The sequence below is a fragment of the Cervus elaphus genome, chromosome 25, assembly GCF_910594005.1.
Source record: "Cervus elaphus chromosome 25, mCerEla1.1, whole genome shotgun sequence".
Classification (NCBI taxonomy): Eukaryota; Metazoa; Chordata; class Mammalia; order Artiodactyla; family Cervidae; genus Cervus; species Cervus elaphus.
The window spans coordinates 41,510,085-41,528,724 of NC_057839.1; the positions used below are offsets into that span (position 1 = coordinate 41,510,085).

Genomic DNA, 18,640 nt, shown 5'->3' on the forward strand with positions numbered 1-18,640 from the left:
TTTAGCAAACTTGGTTTAGCTCTCATTTCTTTGGGAAGTTTTCACTGACCTCAGAGACAGAGTTCATAGCTCCCTCTCTGCCAAGTGCATGCTCTGATTGCTGCACTTATCCAAAGCCATGTAATTTATCTACTTGATTTTTTTTTTCTGTCTGCTTCCTCTAATGGACTAGGAAGTCCCTGAGGACAAACCTATGTCTTTATTCACGTGGTGTCTGCTGTGCCTAGCATAGAACCTAGCACATAACAGAGGCTCTTGACATTTCTGTACAGTGAATGAATGAGTGCATGAGTGAATGAGAGAGAAGGCACCATTGTGGTGTTAGGCATCTAGGAGAACATTCGGAGATGCCAAAGGAGGTGTTTCTATATTGTGGCGTTGCTTGGATTAAATGTTTTCTAAGAAAATGCCATTCATCAAATGGCTTTCCTGGCTTTTAAGAAATCACAGATTCAGCACAAAGGAAAATGAGAAATCACCTGGTTCAACATTCCACTTCAAAAAAGAAGTCCTTTCCAGGGTCTTATTGACAGAGAAGCAGCTGGCTTGCACTGGGATACCCCAGGGGCAGCAATTTATGGGAGAACCACTCTAGCCTCAGATGGCTATGTTTGTCTTTCATGATTGGGCATAATTTGCTTCTTTGAAATCTTCATCCAAGTAAAAGCTCAGTAAAATCTAGCTGTGACTACTGTCATTTTCTTTTTTCTTCATGAAAAATACTTAAAGGTAGTTGTCAAGGTTTCCATCTTTTTTTAAGGCTAATTTTCCTGATGACTTAAGCCTAAGACTTAGTTCCTGACCCTCCTGGCCCTTCTCCTCTTTCTTGGTACAAGGCACGCCAGCTGCCAGTGTGTGGTCACCAGTGCTCCTTGTGACTTGCTGTCTTTGACATTTTCTGGCTCAATTCATTCCAGAGAAAGGCCCCTTTCACCCCTCTGCTCCATGCTTATCAGAAACAAATGTCCAAAGCAGAATGCAGTTGTGATTGTTTGATGTGTGCAAAATATATATATAGGCACACAAATAAGAATCAACTCCGATGTAGTATTCATTGGTCAAAGGAGAGCTGCAATAGGGAAAGTGATTCTAAATAAGTAATCAGGGACATAGGAAGCTCATAGTTTAAAAGAACTTGATAATATTAAGTAGAAATTGTAGAAGAAAGCAAGCTTTCTTTCTGTATTAATTATTCACACGTTACTGTTTGCTCATCAGAAAGCAAAACAAAATAACCTTTATTTCTTGGAAGCAAAACCATTTTGAGCTCAAACAAATAAATTGAATTGTCAGAGAATAAGAGACTTGTGGGAGATTAAAAATAGACTGTGGGTTTTTCATTGCACTATGAGGTTCTTTTTTTTAATTGAAGTAAATTGATTTACAATGTTGTGTTAATTTCTGCTGTAGAGCAAAGTGGTTTGATTATACATATATACACATTCCTTTTTCAAAAAAATATTCTTTTCCATTATGATTTGTCATAGGATACTGAATCTAGTCCCTGGCTGTATAATAGGACCTGTTTGTTTATCCACTCTATGTATAATAACTTATATCTGCTAACTCCAGTCTCCCAATCTATCTGTCCCCCAACCCCGTCCACCATGGCAGCCACAGTCTGTTCTCTCTGTTCATGAGTCTGTTTCTGTTTCATAGATAGGTTCATTTGTGTCATATTTTAGATTCCTCACATAAGTGATATCGTATGGTATTTGTCTTTCTGACTTACTTCACTTAATATGATGATCTCTAGTTATATCCATATCGCTAAAAATGGCATCATTTCATTCTTTCTCATGGCTGAGTAGTATTTCATTGTAGTATATGTACCACATTATCTTTATCCATTCATTTCTCAGTGAACCTTTAGGTTACTTCTGTGACTTGGCTATTGTAAGCAGTGCTGCTGTGAACATAGGGGTGCATGTATATTTTTGAATTACAGTTTTATCTAGACATATGCTTAGGAGTGGGATACCTAGATCATACAGTAATTCTACTTTCAGTTTTGCAAGGAACTTCCATAATGTTCTCCACAGTGACTACCAGCTTACATCCCTACCAACAGTGTAGGAGGGTTCTGTTCTCTCCACACCTTCTCTGGCATTTGTTATTTGTAGACTTTTGAATGATGGTCATTCTGACCCGTATGAGGTGGTAGGTGCCTCACTGTACTTTTGATTTGCACTTCTCTAATCATTAGCAATGTTGAGCATCTTTGCAGTACATGAGAGACTCTAAAGTTCTTCTGGGATGGTCTGGGGGAAAAACAAAGCAAAAGAATCTCCTTTTTGAAAAAAGTAGGTAAATTTCAACATTAGTCAGCATAAGTAAATACATTTTCAATATTACAAATATTTGTAGATGTCATAACCTGTTTTAATATTTAGTAGAATACAACCCTTTATTTTTCTTCTTTTACAGTTTTGAATTTTTGCTGAACTATATTTGATATAACATTGTGTAAATTTAAGGCATGGGGCTTCCTAGGTGGCACAGTGGTAAAGAATCCACCTACCAATGTAGGAGATGCAGGTTTGGTCTCTGGGTTAGGAAGATCCCTGGTAGGAGGAAATGACAACCCACTCCAGTATTCTTGCCTGGGAATCCTGTGGATAGAGGAGCCAGAGGAACTTGGCGGGCTACAGTATGGACCCATGGGGTCACAAAGAGTCTGATATGAATGAGGAACTGAGTACACAAATTAAGGCAGACATGTTAATTTGATATATTTATATATTGCTATATGATTGTGATAATTAACACCTCTAATAACATTACATACTTTTTTTTTTTTTGGTGGTTGGAATAATTGAGTTCTGGTCTCTTAGCAAGTTTGATGATTATAATACAATATTATTGTCTGTATTCCCTATGCTATGCATTAGATCTCTAAGGCTTATTTACTGCTTGTAAGTTTGTACCCTTAAGCAACATCCTTTCCTATCCCCCTGCCATTCTCCTTTCTTGATGTAAGTAATACAACAATGAAATTAACAAGAAAGTAGAATAGAATGTCCTTCTAAAATTAATTAATTATCAGCAGTAAAGGACTAGTTTTTAAATGATATTGATAACGAGCCCTGGGTTAACTAACACATGTAAATGATGTTCCAGCTGGTCACCCGCCATTTGTATGACACAGTTTTCAAGTCACTTTCTTAATATTGGTGATGAATGTGCATTGAGAGATCCATGTTCTCTTGTCCAGCTCATCTTATTCTCAGTGATACATATTTGCAGTGACTAGCCAGGGAGAAGACTCTTACATCTTCTGCACAGAAACTGGGATCAGGGTTTCTAGTTGAACATAAGATACTGGTTGTGTTACAAAGATGCAGCTAAACATGGGGTGGGGTCAGGGGCTTGGAAAAGAGAAGACACAAACTGGAGGAGACTGCCCATTCCAGGTGGTCCTTCCAGGAAAACTGCTATTTCTTTACATGACTTTTTATTGCAGGTCCAAAGATTGGCTTTACTAGCAGCAGACTGAATATCACAGGGTCTATAGTCATGTTGAAATTCAGGGACATGGTGCTGGGAAAGAAATGTTACAGCAGACAATGTCAGTTCCCATTTTGCCCCTTCCTTGTTGATTGTAGGACTCTGTTTTTACACAGCTATCTGTTTTCTCCTCTTTTTAAAAAAGCAACACTGTGCTCCGAGAGGTTGGGAATGAATCGTGGTTATTCCAAGCTGATCATGACAGTATCTCTCTCTCTCTCACTGGGAATTAGTCTAAGCAAGTGCACATGAAGAGATTCCAGCCAGTGAGCAAAGGGAAGTCTATACTGGGTCCTTTTGAATAGGACTGTAGAGAGAGATACCCAGGAAGACACAGATTATTATTCTACTAGGCTTATCCTACCTGGATGTGATGTCCAGAACTGCAGCAGCCATTTTATAACATGAGGAACAAGGCTGAGGCTCAGACCCACGTGTTGAAGATGACTGAGCAGAATCATGGCAGCCCCTGGTGTGTTAGTCACTCAGTCATGTCTGACTCTTTGTGACCCCGTGGACTGGAGCCTGCCAGGCTCTTCTGTCCTTGGGATTCTCCAGACAAGGATACTGGGGTGGGTTTCCATTCCCTTCTCCAGGGGATCTTCCTCACGCAGGGATCAAACCTGGGGCTCCTGCCTTGCAGGCAGCTTCTTTACCATCTGAGCCACCAGGGAAGCCTCGGCAACCCCTGGGGCCTGAGGCTACACCTGAAGCACTGAATTAACCAACCACAGAGCTGCCTATTGTAGACTAAATTGTGTTTTTCCAAAATTCACACGTTGAAGTCTTAACCCTCAGTGCCTTGAAATCTGGCTATATTGGCAAATACTGCCTTTTAAAGAGGTAATTATAGTCAAATGAAATCTCATGGGTGGGCCCTAATTCAATCAGACTAGTGTCCTGATAAGAAGAGGAGAGTAGGACATTCAGGGAGGGGCATAGGGATGGAAGTGCCAAGGGAAGGCAGCAAGCCAAGCCCTGGGAGCAACCAAAGCTCCCCGTACCTTGATGTCAGAGTTTGAGCCTTCAGCACGAAAAGAAAATAAATTCCTGTTGTTCAAGCCACCCAGCCTTTGCTCCTTAGTTAGTTAGGCGCAGCTCTTACAGACATATACTGCCTGACATTTGGCCCTTGATATATAAGGCCATACAATTTTTTATTTTTTTAAATCACTTAAGTGGGGTTTTCTGTTCTATTCTAACAGAGTTGTTAAAAAAACCAAAAAAGATATTGCATCCATATTATTCTATTATAATGACAGCAAGCCTGAAGATAGAAGATGTAGCTATAACATTTAACACTGAAGGCCAGAAAAAACAGAGCATCATGTAATACTGAAGTAATACAGTCATAATATAAGGAGCAGCAGATCATCTAATGATCAGGAGCAAGCTGAGGATGTCAGAGGAGTGGCAGCATTTTTAGTTTTTTTCAAACGCACGGGTAGGGCTTTGGTATCTGTTCACCCAACCCTCCCTCAGCTGGAACTGAGGATGGAGCTTCATGAGGATATGGTTTGTGGCCAAGGGACAGAGTGAAACCAACTGTCCCATGTGTGGGTTTAGACCAATAACTACGACCTCAGTTAACCAGTCAAATTAACTAGCAACAGATGAAAAACAAACTTTGACCAGCTTCAGAGAGTGAGAATTTACAAAGTCCTTAGAGTAGGACAGCATGGAACCAAATTCATTTTATGGGTTTCCCTCTACTAATTTAGATTATCCCCAGTTCTAACTTCAAAGCAGGAAGTTGGACAACCACTGGATAAGGAGATAACTGCCAACATATAACAGTGTTTATATATACTATCAAATAGCTCAGGCTTGGCTCTGATCTATGAAATAAGACATGTTCCTGTCATAACTAAATACAAAGGTATACTTGTTAAACAAGTATATTTTTTTCTAGAGAATAGTGATCAGGTTGACTATGACCCCATTATTTTAAGTTTTCAGTGCTTAGATTCAAAGAGCTGCTCTTTGGTCTTCCTGATTTGGGAATTTTCACTTTTAAACCATACATCTCCCTGCTGAAGCTTCCTGAGATCATTTCTATTATTTATTCACCCACTGCCAAGCATTCACTTGGTTCTAAAAGCATTGAAGACATCTGTTAGTGTATCTGTCCAGGCTTCTGTCCCATACTCCTTCTCTGAGCACTGCTTCATCCTAGAGGTAGGCCTCAGAAGCCATGTTTTCTCAATATGACATCACTTCTATTGTTGCCCTAGGAATAGACAACCAAATTCACTTTCATGGAAATTTGAATTGGAAGTCAAAGATGTGGGTAGCTTCTGCTGGTCATCTGAACTGAAGAGATGTAAGCATGTGAGCTGTGGAAAGAATTGTCTTCTACCACATTCATGGGGAAGGATGAGGCAGATATGCAGACAGAAGGCAAGATGAGAAAGTATATGACTGGAGTGGAGTTGTGTGATGAAGACTAGGAAACTTGTAGCTCTAGCTCCTGGTAGGTTTTCATTCCTGGTTCCAGGCCTCGGGGTGACTCAGCTGTCCATTCTGTACTCTGAGTTTATCTAGATCCTTTTGTTTTTAAATTACCTCACTCCCTGGAGCTTACGCTAGTTTGAGTGGTTTTCTGTTATTTTCATCCAAAACCATCTTGGCCAAGGCAAAGCTAAAGCTCAAAGACTTGGCTTGATAGTGAACATGTGGCTGTCACGTATCGTGTTCATCGTCATGTCCCCCTGCCATGGTACGGAGAGCTTCATTCATACCAGTCTGCCTTCTTTCCTCCTCTCACACTTAATATTTCTTATATTTTTGTCTCATCCCTTATTCCACATAATTTCCTCTACCTAAAGTATTCTCTTTCTCTTCTTGGCCTGCTTGAACCTTACACATTTTTAAAGGCCAACTCAAGTTTGCCCTTCTAAGTAAAGTCTTCCATAAGCTTCCCAGTCCACAACAAATCCTCCTTCTTTTAAACTTCTTTAGTGCATTTTCTTTCCATTAACAACTGTTTTGATATTACAATAGCTTATAGTAATGGAGAAAAACAGATTGGTTTCAAGAGAAAACACCTTGATGATAGAAACTCTAACTCCAGACTTTGGAAATAATGTGAGAGACCAAGGAATATATCCCAGGAAGTTGAAATAGGAGGGTGGTAGCGAAAAAAAAAAGTACATTCAAGTATTACCATTAATAAAATAATATCCAATCTTTTGGAAAACATGAAATGTGCATGTTCATATGACTTCCCAGGTGGTATGTTCATATGACTTTTAGTATGTAGCTTTCTCAACAATGTGGATGGACCTAGAGATGGGCATACAGAGTGAAGTCAGAAAGAGGAAAAGAAATATTGCGTATTAGCACATTTGTGGAATCTGGGGAAAAATGTTATGCTGCTGCTCTTTAGTTGCTAAATCATGTCTGACTCATGCAACCCCATGGACATGGACTATAGCCCTCCAGGCTCCTCTGTCCATGGGATTTCCCAGGCAAGAATACTGGAATGGGTTGTCATTTCCTTCTCCAGAGGACCTTTCCTACCCAGGGATCAAACCCACAACTCCTGCTTGACAGGCAGATTCTTTACCACTGAGCCACCTGGGAAGCCCCAAAAGTGATATAGATGATCTTATTCCCAAAGCAGAAATAGAGACACAGACATAGAGAACAAATGTATGGATACTAAGGGGGAAAGCAGGGGTAGGATGAATTGGGAGATTGGGATTGACTTATGTATACTATTGATACTACGCATAAAATAGATAACAGTGAGAACCTACTGTATAGCACAGGAAACTCTACTCCGTGCTCTGTGGTGACCTAAATGGGGTGGAAATCTAAAAAAGGGAATAAATGTGTATGTACAGCTGATTCACTTTGCTGTACAGTAGAAACTAACAACATCGTAATGCAACTATACGCCAATAAAAATTTAAAAAAGAAACAAAACAAAATATATGATAAAGCAATCAGAAGAGAGAAGATAAATATATGATATCATAAATATATGATAAGTAATTAGATGAGAGATGGAGAAACGAGAGGCTGTAAATGAGAAGACAGACACCGCAGTGTTGGAGAAGATGCGGATGGTAGGGTTAAGAGTGGATAGGACAGAAAAGATCAGAAGGAGATGAGAAGAAGGTGGTGGGTCTTCCTTTCTTCAGGTAAAATCAACATTACCTGATGCTACATCCTCTCTCAGGGAGGAGAAGGGATAGGAGAAGTTATGAGGGTGAAGTCAACAAAGGACAGTAGGATGACAAGGAGGACAGGGCCAAGGCCTTCCCCAGGCAAGGGAGACTTAGAATCCTTCACCTTTGACCCAGGATGAGATAGTCCAGTCTTTCTGACAAGAGTTAACCTGTGAGGACAAATTAGTGTTTTTCATAACGAATCTGTGAATCCTTATAGCCCTGCCCACTCAACAACATTCACTCAACAAATATTTATTGTACTCTCTATTATCAGATGGTCAATTAACATATGGATTAGTTACACCTGTGTCCCATTGCATACTATAGAAACCCTCAGAGTCTGATAACAGTGGCTGTAAACAACACAGCTGTAGGCATTTTGATGAGGCTGCCTCTTTGACTCACCACTGACCTTTGGTCCATGACAGTTTCCCTCCCCTGCCTGCCTCCAGCGTATTCTAAGGCTGATACTCCCTGACTTGCAGCTGTCCTCAGGTCCTTTTGTTCTCTCAGTATGCACTTTCAAAAGTTTAAGATAACCAACAGCATGAGCTTGCTTTGGCTTACCTCCTAGTTGCCATTTAGAGACTGCACTCTAAGGAATTTGAAGCCCAGAACATATCACCCTTTGTGCCTATTTCCCCCCTTCCAACATCTTTCTTTTTTTTTTTTTCCACTGGTTGTCAAATGATCCTTTATTTTTCTTTTTCCTTTGCAGTTCTTAACTAGCTGGGCACTCCACTGCACCACTGTTGATATCATCTATGATGTCATGAGGGTGGCGGCCATCAACATTGCAGCCCACAGACTGGGCAGTCACCAGGATCTCTTTAATGGTTCCAGAAAGTTCTCTAGCTAGAGACCGGTGCCACATCTGCCGGGCAATGTTGACGATCTCATCAAAAGTGATGTTTCCACTGTGCTTAATGTTTTTCTGCTTCTTTCTGTCCCTTGGTGGTTCCTTGAGGGCTTTGATGATCAGGGCAGAAGCAGAAGGTACCACCTCAATCTGGGCTTGTCTGTTCTGAATGGTCAGTTTCACTGTAATCCTCAGACCCTTCCAATCACCAGTTGCCTTGGCTATGTCATCACCGACCTTTTTTGGAGACAGGCCCAACGGGCCGATCTTGGGGGCCAGGGCAGACGTGGCACCGACTTCCCCACCGGTGCACCTCAGGTACACGACTTTGATCTCGTTGGGGTCAAACTTAGGCGGCATGGTGGAGGCGGCTGGTGTCGGATGAACCCGGATTCGGGACGACCGAAGAAAGTTGCACCTTCGCCTCCTCCTAGCCGAAAGCCGAAAGCCAACATCTTTCTTTGGTTGTATCAGAGCATTAAAGGCACTCTTATGGGGAAAAGATGTTCCATACTGGTTTTAGCCTGCTCATGGGAGGTTGAAAAAGATTGCTGCATTTCATGTTTTCTTCCAGCCTAAACCCATATGGAGACAAACTCTGTACCAAGTGTTAGCCTCGAGTAGCCCATAGCCTCATGGAAAAACAACTTGGAGAACTTATTAATCATGGAGATGATTGACATATTAATCATATAGATGAATACTAGTCTCTTTGCTTTTAGAACTACTTATACAAATAGACAGTCACATTCTCTATCAGCTTCTTATTTCCCATCCCCCATATCTGTTCTATTCTCTTACTGAAACAGGAGGGAAGGGGGATAGGCACAACTTTTAAAAGAAAGGCATGGCCATAGGGCATGATAAACACTGGTTAGAACCAACTGGGTCTAAGATGGTGGAAGATTTGACTTCCAGTGGACTTTGAGCCTCATTATACACTCATTGTAACACCTTAGCCTCTAAATGATACCCACCAGCAACATGACAATTCTGAGGCCAACCATCAAAGGCTAAAATGTGGGCAGTGGCTCAATTCCTGGAAATCCCCATCCCTTCCCCAGAATAATTGGAATAATCCTCCCACTCACTAAACTATGAAATTGTTGTTGCTTAGTCACTAAGTCATGTTTGACTCTTTTGTGACCCCCATGGACTGTAGCCCACCAGACTTCTCTGTCCATGGGATTTCCCAGGCAGGAATACTGGAGTGAGTTGCCATTTCCTCCTCCAGGGGATCTTCCCAACCCAGGGATTGAACCGGCATCTCCTGTATTGGCAGGTGGATTCTTTACCACTGAGCCTCCTGGGAAGCCCCAGCCTATGAAATTACCCAACCCCTAAAAACTAAGCAGGCCACATTTCAGCACTCTCTTACACGTGCTCTCTTTCTCTCTCTCAGGTTCTTCTGAGATGGCCCACACTCTGAGGAGTGTGTTTGTCTCTAAATAACCCACTTCTTACTATCACTTCATCTCTGAATTCTTTCATGATAAAGTTTGAATCTTAAATTCACTCGCAGCGTTACTTCATTGTATTTTAGAAATGGCATTAACTAGTATTGTAAAGATGGCAATACTGGCTCTGTGTGTGTGTGTTGTAATGCGCAAGCAAGAAAAAGTGCTCTAATTTAATGCTTCATTTTAAAGAAAGCCTGTCCTTTAGCCCAGAGCTACGCTCCTAGGTGTTGCTCCATTCAATCCCTCTAGATTCCAGTCAAACATATAAGACCCATTTCATAGCCTTTCTTCATTCACCTGGAAAGTTAGCATGTGTTGCCATTGTTTGGGAGGCATCTTTCTTTCAGGATATATGTCTACCTCCTTTCTGCACAGAAGAAATGAGCAAGGAGCATCTCCAAGGGCAACACATATTATTGGGCCACCACCAAGGTTCGCAGGGAGCAGGCCCGCCTTCTCTGATCCTGACAGAGTAATTTTTTCCCTAAATAGACAAGCCTATGTTCTATTTTCACTCCTTCACTCTCCTTCAAGGTCACAGCACACCTTCCAGTATAAAATGTTACCTGGAGGAGGTAATCATTTTGAGTGCTTCACATTTTCAATTTTGCAAACTTAAGACCCTGGAAAAGTTATGCATCATCCCTCAAGTCATACCAAATTTGGTATGCTGTTCCTGGAGTTTAAAATCCTTTAATTGGAGGATTTTAGTTGCCAGTTCTTCTAACTGAGTTTGGATGATTCACTGTCCAAATTCTAGTCACAGTCCTGTGATGAAATAAGAAACGGATTTTTTTTTTTTTTTTTCTCCCAAGACTCAGATACCACAGATAGGACTGAAAGGTTCACAAAAAGGTCAGTTCCAATCCGGTCACATGTTGATCAACTCAGCCTGGAATCACAAAGCAGGAAATTTTAGGCTCAAAGAAGTAATTGGCACAGTGCCTGATACATACACATACCAGCTTTTTGGCAGATATTAATTAATTGATTAATGCAAACTTAACACCAGATGCCATCTTTCAAGAGTTTTATTTCCCTTCAGCTAGATGTTTATGTTTGATACAAAAAGAAATCGTGAATTACAGTGTGACATCAATGATTTGAAAAATAAAGTGAGCCCTCCCTCCCAGACTAGCTACATAAATTGTGGAGTCCCGTATAGAAAGAAAGATTGAACAAAGATTCCTTTGTTCAAAAATTACTAAGAATTTCAAAATGGCAACTGCAGAACATTAAACCAGGGGTAGTGTCCTTACTAAGCACAGATCACACACCTGTGAAGCCGGCCCAGCTTTCCTGCCCCTTTTGATTGACAGGTATGAATGCCTACAGTTTATCAGGTCTTGTACCTATCTGTCATATGCATCATCTTCTGTCATTCCCACAGCAACCATATGAGTCTAGGAGATTTCTTAACTTACTCAGGATCATACACAAAAGACTGTATACCATGCCAGTTTTTCCCCATCAGGCAGAATGTACATCAGTTCTGAACAATGTATCAGTGTTTTCACATATGCTGTCTTGTACAACTTCTCTTCATCTTGTTATGTAGATAATAATCATTAACACAAATTGAGAACTTGAAGGTGTCAGGCAATGTCCTCTTTGCTTTACATGCTTTCACTCATTTGATGCCTTGTGGTGCATTCATGACGCTTGGGTTTGAATTTGGGATTCCCTGCTGGCTCAGTTGGTAAACAATCTGCCTACAGTGCAGGAGACCTGGATTCAATCCCTGGGTGGGGAAGATTCCCTGGAAAAGGGAATGGCATCCCATTCCAGTATTCTTGCCTGGAGAATTCCAGAGACAGGAGAGGTGGCCTACAGTCCATGGGGTTGCAAAGAGTCGGACACGACTGAGCAACTAACATTTTCTTACACTTTTTGGTTAGGACTTGGCAGAAGACAGAAAGCACAATTCAAAGGATGAGATGAGGAGGTTTCAGTGAAGGGACTGCTTTCAGAGACATGGATAGGATGAAGGGGATCTTCAAGGATTAAGGTATGTCTGGAACTAGCAAACCCAGGAAACACTATCTCAGGCTGGGAGGATGGGGCAGGGGGGTGGGGAGAGGACAGTGTCACCTCACACAGTCACATCTTCAGTCATGGCAGTTGAGCTGTTTGTCAGATACTTTGCTCAAGAAAGATGGCCATTACCAAATCCTGGTAAGGAGGGAGGGTGTGGAGGAGAAATATTTCAACCCCCTTTCCTGTTGCCGTTGATCTCCTGTCCAGGGCCTTCCTGTCGCCCAGACCAAAACCCCAGGGGCTACAGTCAGCAAAGTTTAGCCTCCTAGAACGGATTAGGATACAGAATGGCAAAGGCAACTGGAGAAAAATAGAGTGACTATCACATCCCTTTTATGCATGAAAAGGAGACACTAAGTAACTTGCTCCAAATCACTCAGGTGTTCGCTTTGTGTTAGTCACTCAGGAATGTCTGACTCTTTGTGACCCCTGGACTATGTCCCGCCAGGCTCTTCTGTCCATGGGATGCTCCAGGCAAGAATACTGGAGTGAAGAGCCATTCCCGTCTTCAGGGGATCTTCCTGACACAGGGCTCGAACCTGCTTCTCCCACATTACAGGCAGATTCTTTACCATTTGAGCCACCAGGGAAGTCCAGTCACTCAGGTAGCAACTAGCAGAGCCAGCATTCAAACTCAGGAAGTCTCACTGCATACCTATGTTCTAAAACAGATTCTCAGATGGTACAGAAGCCAGCGTGTGGTCATAAACTCTCAGCCACGAAACTCTTTGGTCTGGGATATTATGATCAGGGAAACCCAGCTTGAACAAATAAAACTGAATTTTAATTATTATTAATGTGTGCAGTTGGATGACCTTCAAGACTAAGAATAATTAGAATCAAGGTTACAAAGCATTGCTTAAGAGATGGTTTGGAGGGGCTAGGTTTATAAAGGAGACAGGTGGTTTGCAGGAAGCTGCATTAATTTCATAGCAAATGAGTCAATCTGAAACGGTATCCAGAGTATTGGAAAAGTTTGATTTCATAATAGGTACATATTCTTCCCAATTTATACTCCTTATAGCTTGTTTAGATCCAACATTAATTCAAGGGCTCTGTATAGAGAACCTCCTACATGTCTGGTGTTGTTCTAGGTGCTGGCAGTGAGACACAGCTATGGACACAATGAATGAAATCTCTGTTGTGGAGGCACTTCTTCTCTAGGGGCAGGAGACAGGTGATAAACAAATAGTGAGTAAGTGTCTGATAGCGCCATGAAGAAGAATAAAACGGAGGACGAGGACAGAGGGTGACAGGGGAAAGAGAGAGACGCTATTTAATATGGAATTATCAAGAAAATTTTCTCTGACAAGGAGACATTTGAGCAGAGAACTGAAGAAAACTTCTGTTTCATTGGTGATGCAAAAGTGGACTTTAACCCAGTTACATAGAAGAGAATTTTGGTTCTGGAAGGGATCACAGAGATGCTCGTGTTCTATTCATGAAGAAACCGAGGGCCAGAGGGTAAAGTCCTTTACCTAGACATAATTGTGAATAATTATCGATTAAGCATGGACCCAAAAATCACATATGGGGACTCTCATTCAACTGATGTTATTGGGCTTTCATTATGTGCCAGGCACCTAGTCTTATGCTTTTTGATTTGATCCTATTCTTTACTGATTCAGAATCAATTTCAAATTGATGAGTTTTTACTGTGACTTGAGTTTCAGCTACCTTGAGGTGTGGGTTCCCTTTGTGTGGCGTGTCCAGATGCCATGGAAAGATAAAGGGAGTCTGAGCAGTTGTGGCTGGTGGAAAGAGATCAACAAACTATACCCCAGCCTTTCTGAATTATTTTTGTGTGTGTAACTTGAGAATTAGAGTCTGGTAGTTCACGTGGGCTGGTTAAAAATCATACTCTCTCCCTCATCTAGGATCTATGTTGATAAAAAATGAACATAGCAGAGTCATTGTCCTAGTGTGGGAGGCTGGGCAAAGGAAGAAGAATTCAGACAGGAAGAGAAATAGGACAATCAAGTTCAAATCAAGGGAGGTGCGATGTTGGAACGTGACTCAAGATATTCCCAGGATGTTACACCGAACACAGGGTACAAATGTAGGAATAGGGTCAGTGGCCAGAGTGAGGGCATAGAGACCTGGACAGAGCCCAGGGGAGGTAGCTGAAGAGAGAAGACATAAATTTAGCCAGGCCAGGTATCATGGACCAGAGTGAATGGGAGAGGCTGGAGCCAGAGGTAATTCTTACAGATGTCTGTCTCCAAATTCAAAGGCCCAGGTTTCATCTCTTGCAGAGTTAATAATTATTTTTTAATATAAACTCATTTTAAATGGCATTTTTAAATTTACGAACCCTTCACATATATACTTGCATATGTGTTCAGTCACTAAGTCATCTCTGACTCTTTGTAGCATGCCAGGCTTCTCTGTCCATGGGATTTCCCAGACAGGAATATTGGAGTGGGTTGCCATTCTCTTCTCCAAGGGATCTTCCCAACCCAGGGATTGAACCCTCATCTCCTGCTTTGGCAGGCTGATTCTTTACCACTGAGCCACCTGGGAAGTCCTCACATATACACAATATCTTATTTAATTTGTACATAATGGATGAAGCTATTTCACCCATATTTTATGGATGAGAGAATTGAAGTCCAAAAAGGCTGAGAACAGAACTCAGTGTTTGGTGATGGGTTGATGCCAGAGTAGGGGCAAGAACTCTCCAACCTCCATCTCTCATTGAGCTTTGACCCAGACTACAGGGCTAAAGGAACTGTCAGTGGCAAGACTAGGAAATTTACACCAAATCTGTGGGATCTGTCCCACAGTGGAAATTTATACATCTTAAGAAATACTAATTTGCTTATGTAAACTCCCCTTCTTTTAGGGAGGAGACCAGTCAGCTTATTTGCAAAGGAAGACAGCCTCATGACTTTGGTCCTTAACTTGAAGCATTCAACCTAGTTTAAATTGAAAACTGCCAAGAGTTTTCTCACCTTGGGATTCATCTTGTGAAGTCTCATGTTAGTTTTTATGGTCTGAACATAGGCCCTAAGGGTTTCCCAGGTAGCGATAGTGGTAAAGGACACATCTGCCAATGCAGGGTACTCAAGAAACATGGGTTCAATCCCTGGGTGGGGAAGATCTCCTGGAGAAGGGCATGGCAACCCACTCTAGTATTATTGCCTGAAGAATCCCATGGACAAAGGAGTTCGTGGGCTACAATCCATAGGGTCACAAAGAATTGGACACAACTAAAGCGATTTAGCATAAGATCATGTTTGGAATATGGGGTTTTTTTGGGACTTCCCTGGTGGCTCAGATGTTAAGGAGTCTACCTGTAATGGGGGAGACCCCAGTTCAATCCCTGGGTAGGGAAGATCCCCTGGAGGAAGACATGGTAACCTACTTCAGTATTCTTGCCTTCAGAATCCCATGGACAGAGGAACCTGTTCGGCTACAGTTCATGGGGTCACAAAGAGTTGGACATGACTAAACGACTTAACACATACCAGCTCTTGAAAGATTTGGGGGCAATGCTAGCTACAAAGATTGGGGGATTGATTGTCTATTGTTTACAGCATTCACTCTGAAAAAATAAGTGAAACGTTTCATGTCAGTGAAGAAGGAGAAGGTGAGGAGTCCTCTATGCTGCTGAATAAAGAGACTCACATCTTCTGCAGCCAGAGGGCAGGCTGCTGAAAACCAGGCCTATCATTTGATTATAAGATGACAAGGATGGAGGCACCAGCATGGAATCCCCTTATCAAGGTGACCTAGCTACTGCTGCATGTGTTGCCTGACCTACAAGAGGTGGAGACCAATGCTGAGCTCTCAGTTTTGTACCATCTCTCAAGGAGTCAGTTACCCATGGTTGAAAGTTGATTATATTGGACCCATCCCACTTGGAAGGAAACACAGACTTGTGCTTAGTGGGGTCGATTTAGCTTCCCTGTCCGTAGTGCCAGCACCCTTAGCCAAGGATTCACAGAATGTCTGGTTTACCAACATGGGAATCCACATTACCTAACTTCAGGCCCAATAAGCCACTTTACAGTGAAGTCAAGACAACAGTCATACAACCACAGGATCTACTGATCCTATCACACACCCCATAATCTGGGGGCTGCTGGCTGGGGTAGAGTTTTGAAATGACCTCGTGAAGACTTAGCTAAGATATCAGCTGGGGATGACACACCATGGGCTTTTGGGCGCTGTCTTCAAGGTGCAGTATATTCATCAAGTCATGACCCTGGGAGACAGAATTCACAGATCCGGGAAATAAAGCAGGAGGTGGCCCTCTCACCATCATTCCTAGTGACCTACTTGGAGAGACTGTGCTTCCTATTTCTGCAGCTTTGGTTTTTTCCTAAAGACTGTGGTTTCTGAAGTAAATGGGAGGAACACCTGTACAATTTAGTCAGGGCTTCACTACATTTAAAGCTGTGTCTGTCACCTAGTCCCTTAAAACTCCTGCATCAGTATACAGTAAGCTCCCCCGCCCCCCAAAACAAGACTTTATGTACTGGCAGGAATAGTTGATCTTGATTATCTCAAGGAAGCAGGCTTCTTTCTACACGGTGAGAACAGGAAGAAGTGTATCTGGAATTCAGCGGACAGTCTGGTCCCCCGCTCCTGATGCTCCTAGACCGTGGATGGGCAATAGTAGCAATCCTACTCTGACAAGGACATGGAAGCCGGGGGTTCAGACCCCTCAGGGATGGGAGTATAATTTATCCCACCAGGTACACAACCTAAACCAGCAGAAGGACTGGCTGAGGGTCAGAGGAATTCAGAGTGAAGTGAGGGGGTAGAGGAACCAGATGATGAAGACCGGAATTAGAGCCTTCACACTAACTGCAGCAGAAGTGAAGATGGCTTATCTCATTCATGTGCCTGTTGTACACTGTTTTTTCCCCTTGGAAATTGTGACCAGCCACCTTCAAACTCAGTGACAAGACAGATGCATGGATAGATCTGTGTGACAACAGGAGTGGACTATAGCTGAGGCTGTTTGTCCTCCACCTGCATCCCTTGGCTCTCACTGGCCCCACGTAGACAGACAGGTCCCCACTCTTTCCAGAGGGCCTCTGTGGCCACAGGAGCAAGCTTGGTTTATAAGAGGAAAGGCCAGAAATCCCAGGGAGTTCACATACTAGGGGGCAGCCCTCAGCCAGTGAGGGGTGGGACATGGTTGATAAATCCTCAGCTTGTTTGCCCCTTGGGTAGGATGTCTTTGAAGTGTATTCTCTACGGTTTTCCAGAGAAATGCTCTTGGACTAGAATCCTCAGCACCCCTAGGTAGCCTGGCCCTTTAACGCACACCTTGTTGTCTGTCTTTCCTTTCCTAAAGAAATTCTCCACTCCCTTACTGGTGCTTCCTGGCCTTAGCTCTCAGATAAGCCACTTGTACCCAAACCCTCATCTCACGTCCAGCTCCTGGATGAACTCAACCACCAAGAGTTGCCAATCTGGAAGAGAGTTCAGGTAGTCTGGCTTCAGAGTCCATGCTCATAGCTACTACATGTGAATTAAAGAATTGTCCCATAAATACAATGGATGCCAAAGAGGAGAAAAAGGATTGAAGTAGCCTTAAAGGCAGTCTCAAAATCTAATGATTCCAAGTGGCCGAGTGTTAAGTTTTTTGCAAAATAGCACTTCACTTTGTATCAATGTCTATAGGAAAGTTAGGTGACATTCATTTGGATGCCCCTTTCTTTTCTTGTCCGGTTAGATGGGAATTTACTCATTTAATGTTTACTTCTTCACATTTGAGGAAAGAGTGATTTCATGACACTCAAAGAGCAGCCTCCTACCCCTCAAAGAAACGACAAGCATGTAAAGCAAAATTGTGTTTATTTTTTAGTGATTTCTACCAACTGAGTTAAATACTGCCCCAGACACAGAGCAAAAACCTTGGCTTCCTCCACATCCAGTTTTGTTAGGATCTTTGTGGATTAGCCTCATCCTCAGAGGGAGGAAAAGAGAGTAGAAAGAAACAGGAAAAGCTTCCATACCCTATCTCTTTGCAATAGGTGAGGGATAGACAGAGAGGATCTAGCTTAATAATTGTAGGTACCTCATAGGTGGTTGTGAAGATTAAATAAGTTGCTATACAAAAATTCTTAAAGCAATGCAGACACATAGTAAGAACTATTTCAGGGTCTGTTGCTATTATTCCATTCCTCATATTTCTCTGTGCCTTTCAGCATCCAGGTTGCTACAGGATTGATTGAGCTATTCCTTATGCATCTAGCGCCAGCCTGCTGCCTGGAGAATCTCTCTGCCAAGGCCAAGTGTCTGCTTCTTGTCTCTGGGGCACTGCTCTTGGATGTCAATGTTGACCTCTACCACCAAGCCCTGCATTATCTCTGAGGCAAGGAGCTTACGAGTTGGGCTCAGGGAATGAGCCTCTGGTATGCTGGTCCCATCTGGAAAGACTTGCATTCTCACCTTATAAAGTAAATCTCCTTCAGAGAGTTAGACACAAGTCAACTCTGTCTGGGCTGAGCAGACAGTAAACCTACACTTGTTTTCTCTCTAGCTGTCAGTTAGGGATCAAAGGGCAAGGGTCTCCCACAGTAAGTCCCACTCAGTTCCAGAATTGAATGTTGCCACCTACTTTCTCCAGAGTTCAATAA

The 18,640-nt window shown here is 42.4% G+C and overlaps 1 protein-coding gene across 1 annotated transcript; it reads right to left on the minus strand.

Annotated features, from left to right (window-relative positions):
* Nucleotides 1-8,345: 8,345 nt before the first annotated feature.
* LOC122683605 (60S ribosomal protein L12-like) lies at nt 8,346-8,994 on the minus strand. Its single transcript, XM_043887329.1, has one exon. It carries the CDS (start codon nt 8,902-8,904, stop codon nt 8,407-8,409), a length of 498 nt encoding a protein of 165 aa, XP_043743264.1. The 5' UTR covers nt 8,905-8,994; the 3' UTR covers nt 8,346-8,406.
* Nucleotides 8,995-18,640: the final 9,646 nt, after the last annotated feature.